Genomic DNA, 7,450 nt, shown 5'->3' with positions numbered 1-7,450 from the left:
GTGATGGTTGGGATGGCTGTGCCTGCGATGTTAAACCGGAACTTGTTCTCCACCTTCCCACTCCATAGATCTTGATTTGGCTGGTTTGAAACGCATCCGGGCCCACTCCACAAGCTTTTCGAGCTAATGCAGAATCCACTGGCAGCCTGGGACTGATTCTGTGGTGACTGTGAGGTCGTCCATGAATGCCCTGATGGGTGTTTGTCATTGGGCGGACTTCGTTCTGGGGCCCCTACACTCCGGTTCAGCAGACTTAGTGAGCATGTTCATGGCTAGGGAGAACAGTGTAGCAGAGATAGCACCCTGTGATTATACCGATCTCCACCTTGTGCCAGCTTGATTTTGTTGCTCCTGAAGAGACCCTCATCCTGAAGTTTCTGTAGTAATCAGCGGTGAGGTCTCTCTGGTCTCTATTCTGGTCTCTATTCTGCTGGGGACGTGATTTGTGGTCAATGTGAGCTGCACCAGCTTGTGTGGCATGGAGCCGTTTGCCAGGTCGAGCCACAACACTGACAGGTTGCCCTTGTTCTCTCTGGCCTCCCTGATGAGCTGTGTCATCACACCGGTGTGCTCCAGACAGCCTGGCATCCCGGAAATGCCACCCTTCTGGACTGATGTGAAAATGTAGGTGTTCTTGGCCAGGTAGGTGCACAGCCGCTTGGAAACGGCACAAAAGAAGACACAGCAGGGAGATGATGCGGAACTGGTCTATCTTGTTGGAGTTTTCCTCCTTCGGGATCCACACCCCTTCCGCAACTCTCCGCTGTTCTGAGATCTTCCCCCTTCTCCAGAAGACTCACAGGATCTTCCACAGGTGCAGCAGGATTTTGGGACAGTTCTTGTACACTTTGTACGAGGTGCTGCTTGGTCCTGGAGCAGAGCTTGCCCTTGCTTTGCGGACAACCTCTCTGACTTCCTTTAGCTGCAGCTCTGACATGTCAAACTTCACATCCAGTTTAGGAGGGGCTATTAGGATGCTGCGCTCTCCCAACTCCTGCTCTCTTTCAGGGTTGCTGTATGTCTGCTTCAGATGTTGATCTATGTCTTCCTGCGGATGCACATCAGCTGGGCCAGGCCAAAGCGTTCCTCTTCTCCTGCCACCTTGTACTGGGACTTCAGCGCTTTCATCTCCTGCCTGATGTTGTGGATCCTCACCGCTCTTTGGTTCTTCAAGTAAGGTGTTCTGGCGCCTTTCTTCTCCTCCTCTCCAAACCGTTCAGCTGCAATGCTGACAATGATCGTTGTCATGGCTTGTAGCTTCCTCTCAGCCTTTCATCGTTACCTCCAGAATTTGGTTGACATCTTCATCAAACTGATTCCACAGTGAAGTCATGTTAGCTGCTGGCCATTTGATCCGCCTCCTCTCAGACTTGGTGTTAGAGAGATTAATTTGCAACACTTGGAGGTTCTGGGCACTATGGGGTGACTCCGGGCCTGGCCCTCCTGCGTCTCACCAGATTGAACACCTGAGCATTGTGCTGCTCCTGCTCCTGTCAAACACTTCATCCTCGCTTGGTGGATCTTCAAGGCGCGATCGTTCTTGCAGATTTTGCCACATTGGATATTTTAGATATCCAAGATGGCTGCGCGCTTAGACGCTGCGGCCGGGGTGGCTTCAAAACTGGTGTTTTTTAGTGATTTTAAGTGCATTTGTATGTACATTTTTATTTTAGTACTTATAGGGAACGGTTGTGTAAATAGTACCTACAGCAGGCACGACTTATTAGAAGTTGGCACGCAAAACGAGAAGACAGTTACAGCGGAGTTCCTGAAGCAACACAGGATATATCACGAGATCGCCCGTGTACCGGGAGAATCCTGGTACTCAGTCCCTTCCCTGAGGCGCAAACGCCGGCGTAAGGACCGCAAGCAACGACGGGGCTGCAGAGCAGGCCTGCTAGCAAGGCTAAGGAGAAGCCCAAACAAACCAGCTTTACCAAGCATTTTCCTCTCTAACGTCAGATCCCTGACGAACAAGATGGATGAACTGAGACTACAGGTGGCCAAAAACAGCATCGTAGGGGATAGCTGTGTGATTATTCTGACCGAAACCTGGCTAAATGACAACATTGTGGACGCTACCGTTAGCTTAGAGGGCCGCACGCTACATCGCGCCAACCGAACGGAGCGTAGCGGGAAGTCAAGAGGAGGTGGGATCATAATATCGACGAAGGATAGCTGGTGCTTAAACACGAAAACTGTAAGTAGCCACTGCTCCCCAGACCTAGAATACTTGACTGTTAAATGCCGACCCACATACCTGCCTAGGGAGTTTAACGCGGTGCTAATTACATGTGTGTATATAGCGCCTAGCTCAGACAGCAAAGTAGCATTGGCGCGACTATATGACGTCATTAGTAGCCAACAAAGTACTGATCCACAGGCTATTCACATCATAGCGGGGGACTTTAATCATGTCGACCTGAAGGCAGTACAACCCAAGTTCTATCAGCATGTAAAATGTGCAACGAGAGGAGAAAAAACACTGGATAAGGTATACACCAACATCAAACGTGCTTACAAGGCTAGTCCGCTAGCTCATCTAGGCATGTCTGACCATGTGTCAATCCTCCTGATTCCTGCATACACTACAATGGGGAAAAGTGCTCCCACCACCACTAAGACTGTCAGAACCTGGCCAGAAGGGTCCGCTCCACTGCAGATCTGCCTAAATGACACCCTATGGCAGGAATATGAGCATGAGGACCTGGAACAGTACACGTCGTCGGTTCTGAACCACATAGTGAACTGCACCAACTCAGTCACCGTGGACAAACGGGTCCGGGTCTACCCCAACACGAAGCCATGGATGACTGGGAAGGTCCAAAAACTGATAAATGAGAGGGACAACGCCTTCTTCGCAGGGAAGCGCACACCGCTGTACAGCTCCACCAGGGCCAACCTAAAGCGCGGCATCAAAGCGGCCAAGGCAGAGCACAGAGAGAAGGTTGAGGAATGCCTCCTGAGCAACGACTCCAGGCGGATGTGGCAGGGGGTTCAGCAGATGACAAACTTCAGAGCCAACAGGCTCACAGCCGCAGAGGACGACCCCCTGCTGGCGGGAAAGCTGAACACCTTCTACGCCCGGTTCGACGAGGGGCGAACGGAGGTAACCACAACACAAACACCACTCTCTCCAGCTCTCAGCAGCCTCACCCTCACAGAGCATGAGGTGAGACGCGTACTGAAGGCGGTGGACCCCAGGAAAGCCTCGGGGCCGGATGGCGTCCTGGGACGGGTGCTGAGAGACTGCGCCGACCAGCTGGCCGGGGTTTTCACCAACATCTTTAACCAGTCCCTGTCCCAGGCCACCGTCCCACCCTGCCTGAAAAACTCAACTATCATCCCAGTCCCGAAGAAAAGCACGGTGAGCTGCCTAAACGACTACCGCCCGGTGGCACTCACACCAATCATCATGAAGTGCTTCGAGAAACTAGTCCGGGCCCACATACTCACACGCCTCCCGCCCAACCTGGATCCATACCAGTTCGCCTACAGAGCCCACAGGTCCACAGAGGACGCCATAGCGACGACTCTCCACGCCACTCTATCCCACCTGGAGAGGGGAAACAGCTACGCGAGACTGCTCTTCGTGGACTTCAGCTCCGCCTTCAACACCATCCTTCCAGACAGGCTAGTGACCAAACTACTAGACCTGGGTCTATCACACTCTATATGTGCGTGGATCAAGGACTTCCTGACCGACCGCCCCCAGAGGGTGCGGGTGGGCCCCCACACCTCCACAGCCCTCAGCCTCAGCACTGGGTCCCCCCAGGGCTGCGTGCTAAGCCCCATCCTCTACAACCTCTACACCCACGACTTCACCCCCGTCCACCCCAGCAACTACATCGTAAAGTTTGCAGACGACACCACCGTGGTGGGATGTATCTCGGGGGGGGGCGAGGCGGCGTACAGGGATGAGGTAGAGCAACTGAGCAAGCTGTGCAAGGTTAACAACCTGCTGCTAAACAAGTCAAAGACCCAGGAATTCATCGTAGACTTCAGGAGGAAAAAGTCCGAGATCCAGCCCCTGCTCATCGACGGAGAGAGCGTGGAGAGAGTCTCAACCCTCCGATTCCTGGGACACAACATGCGGGATGACCTGGCCTGGAAGGACAACACAAAAGGCACCATCAAGAGGGCACAACAGCGGCTATACACCCTGAGATGCCTCAGGAAAGAACACAACAAGCAGGAGATACTGGTGGCCTTCTACCACGGCGCAGTGGAGAGCATCCTCACCTTCGGCATCTCCAACTGGTTCCACAGCTGCACAACAGCGGAGAGAAACGCGCTACAGAGAGTCGTGAGAACAGCACAGAAGATCACCGGCGCCCCCCTCCCCTCTCTGGAGGAGCTGTACAACACACGCTGTCTCAGGAGGGCCTCCAAGATCTCCAGGGACCCGACCCACCCTGGGCACGTACACTTTGTCAAGCTGCCCTCGAACAGGAGGTACAGGACCCCGGCCGCTAAGACAAACAGACTGAAGGACTGCTTCTACCACAGGGCCGTCAAGGCCCTGAACACAGAAAAGGCCTAAGTTCTGGGCCCAGGACAGTCCGGACGGATTGTATGGCAGCTAGTGCTGAGGCACAAACATGTACATTTTCAAGCCTGCAAACTGTGACACTTTAAAATAATGTGAAAAAATACTCTTTGTGCAATATGACAACCCTAGTTGACTATCTGTGCAGTATAGTACAGTGGATTGTGTACATAGCCTTTATTGATGTAAACCAGCTCCTTACCTTCTTGTGATTTTATGCATTTATGCTTTTTCTAAAATGTGTTTTTTTTTTTTTTCTTTCCTAACACCAGGGGAGCCACCCCTCCTAAATTTCGTTGTTTGGTACCTGTACTGTAGCAATGACAAATAAAGTCCATTCCATTCCATTCCACATGCACACTGCTTGCTCATAGTCGTTTGTTCATTGCATGGGTCTGTTACCGATGTGTCCATCCAACTGGGGTGCTCATCCCTGCTTGGGCACCCCTGGGGGTAGTTTTCCAGGATTCTTTTGTAGAATTTGAGTGACTGTTGTCCCATCGACTGTGCTTTTTCCTCCCCACCATTCAACTTTATAGATTTTTAGTCTCCCCAGGACTCAGGGTAGCATTCCTGAGCACTTTTGTTCCTCTCCATTTATCCAGGTTTGTAATGACAACCTGATCCACACAGTGTGTAATTGATTCCTTTGCAAATAAGAGACCCTATAAAAACAAAGATCTTAATCCCAAAATTGCATGAACTATTATCCTTTACGATGGTCTCAATTTAACTTATTGAATGATTTGTTGACGACATTATTGCATTTTCTGATATACTGAATACTGGTCTGAATATTTATTTCTGTATTTAAATGTTAATAAATGTACTTAGAAATGTTTTTGCTTTGTCATTCTGGGGTATTGTGTGTGGATTGGTGATACATTATTTTAATTTAATCCATTTTAAATTGAGTCTATAACACAACAAAATACATATAAAACATATAAAAAATGAAGGGGTCTGAATACTGCTGTCTTTTCCGAAGGCTCTGTATATGGCTACACCGGTCCTGGCTGATGTTCTGGTACACACCTGGACAAACAGCTCCTGCAGATCCCGTTGGAACTTCTGCGGGTCAGTAGTGATGGACACAGGGCCAATTTCTTTATGGGATGTGGATCATTATCATGTGGATGGTAATAACATTATATATGAGGAATAATCAAAATACAATCAATCAAAAAACAGTGTGCAAAAGAAGAAATAGCACGTCAGTTAGAGTCTACTAATATCTCTTTTATGGTATTGTACTGTCTCCTGACCAGTTACACATGCTGTACATGCTTACAGTATGACTACAATGTCCATGATGACTGAGTATCACTAGCTCTGTTTACTGCTGTAGTCAGCACTGCAGGGTGACCTGGTCCCCTCTCATACTTCCATGAAACAAAAGAGCCTGCTGAACTGACACTTATTTGGATTCCTTCAGGGGCTGATCGATGGAGCAGTAAACATTAACCAACACTCAGACACATAGTATATTCTTTAGAATAGTTGGACACACAGAACAGTGTTTCAATGTAGTGTAGAGCCCAAATTGGGGCAGTGTGTGTGTGTGTGTGTGTGTGTGTGTGTGTGTGTGTGTGTGTGTGTGTGTGTGTGTGTGTGTGTGTGTGTGTGTGTGTGTGTGTGTGTGTGTGTGTGTGTGTGTGACATGCAATGTGAATGGGCCTTGGCACGCATGCACACACACACACAATTGTGAATTCGTGCATGTCTATGCCCATTCACATTGCAAGTGTTACTTGTAATTGTAATTATCTTCTAGACATTACTAATACAGGTCTTCAGGACATGTGTCAAACTGGTGATTATTTCTTAGTCACTCTCTCCCCTCCTATACAGGCTGTTTATGTGCTTGTCCCTTCTTCAGTGATGACTGAGAGCCCATAAAACACTGACACACACTGTCACGCCTCTTTGTCAGTCACAGAGTTTCTTTGCGATCTTAGAAGTTTACAAGGTCCCCAAGGGCACACCACATTAAACACAGACAGAATGTGTGGTGCTAGTGGAGTGCACCATCCCCCTCCACCCAGGCTTGGTTACTGGGGCTGGTGGGCTTTCCGGAGGATTGGATGGGGGGTGATTGGGGTAATTACACACAAGCAGACAGCATATGCTTCTCATCAGTGCTCGAACACCCTCCCCCCATTAGAGCACTCTTATTTTCAAGCTCCAGCTTTCCCATAGATACTTGGGAAGAGGTTTACCTGTTGCCACATTCCTTTACTGTTGAAGACACTGACTGTTTTCAGGATAAGTGTCAGGTTTAAGCACATCCATTACATCAAATACTGTTGTGTCTCATGAATCGAATTGAATGATTTTCACACCAAAAGCAGTAAACAAACCAAAACCAACCAGTAATTGAGTTTCCAATCTAACAATCTCTGAAATAGTGAAACAAAGTACCCCAAATAATGTTTGACTTAAGAAATGCGTCATTGAGACATGTCGCTTCAATAATCACAATCCTATACATATTGAGTGAAATTGTAAAACAACAACAACAAAAAACATGTTAAATATTTACTTTATATGGAGATTTAATGTAGCCTAAATAGTCAATGTTTTTCAGGCTGACAACAGAAATGTCAATAAATGTATATAATTCAAACTCTCTTTCTATTTACCTGGGTCATGAAATGGGACGAGGACAAAGTTTTTGATGGGTCTGGTCCTCCGGCTGAGGGTCTTTTCCAGGATCCGAGAGGCGCCATCTATCACCTGTTTGAGGTCGTCGTACATGGAGCCGGTAACATCGAACACAAAGGCCAGGGTTGAAGCGCTGTCACTGGAACCAACATCCTCTTCAACTCCGGGGACGGCCAGGACCTTGTGCTCGCAAATAAAGAGCGCCAAGACAAGGCACCTCAACACAGTACCGGTCAT

General features: G+C 48.8%; 1 protein-coding gene across 1 annotated transcript in view; it reads right to left on the bottom strand.

Moving 5' to 3' along the window:
* Positions 1 to 7,450, bottom strand: part of hmcn2 (hemicentin 2) — a gene marked incomplete at both ends in the record, with an annotated part of 54,991 nt that extends 47,541 nt beyond the window's left edge. Inside the window, 2 exons of the mRNA XM_080532005.1 lie at positions 5,585 to 5,655; positions 7,192 to 7,450. Of these exons, the coding sequence (XP_080388131.1) occupies positions 5,585 to 5,655; positions 7,192 to 7,450 (330 nt within the window). The remainder of the gene's footprint in view (positions 1 to 5,584; positions 5,656 to 7,191) is intronic.

Source organism: Nansenia antarctica, assembly GCF_963989245.1.
Source record: "Nansenia antarctica genome assembly, chromosome: 5".
In the NCBI taxonomy this organism is placed as follows: domain Eukaryota; kingdom Metazoa; phylum Chordata; class Actinopteri; order Argentiniformes; family Microstomatidae; genus Nansenia; species Nansenia antarctica.
The sequence above is the reverse complement of the archived record's forward strand: the minus strand, read 5'-3'. Positions and strand labels throughout refer to the sequence as shown.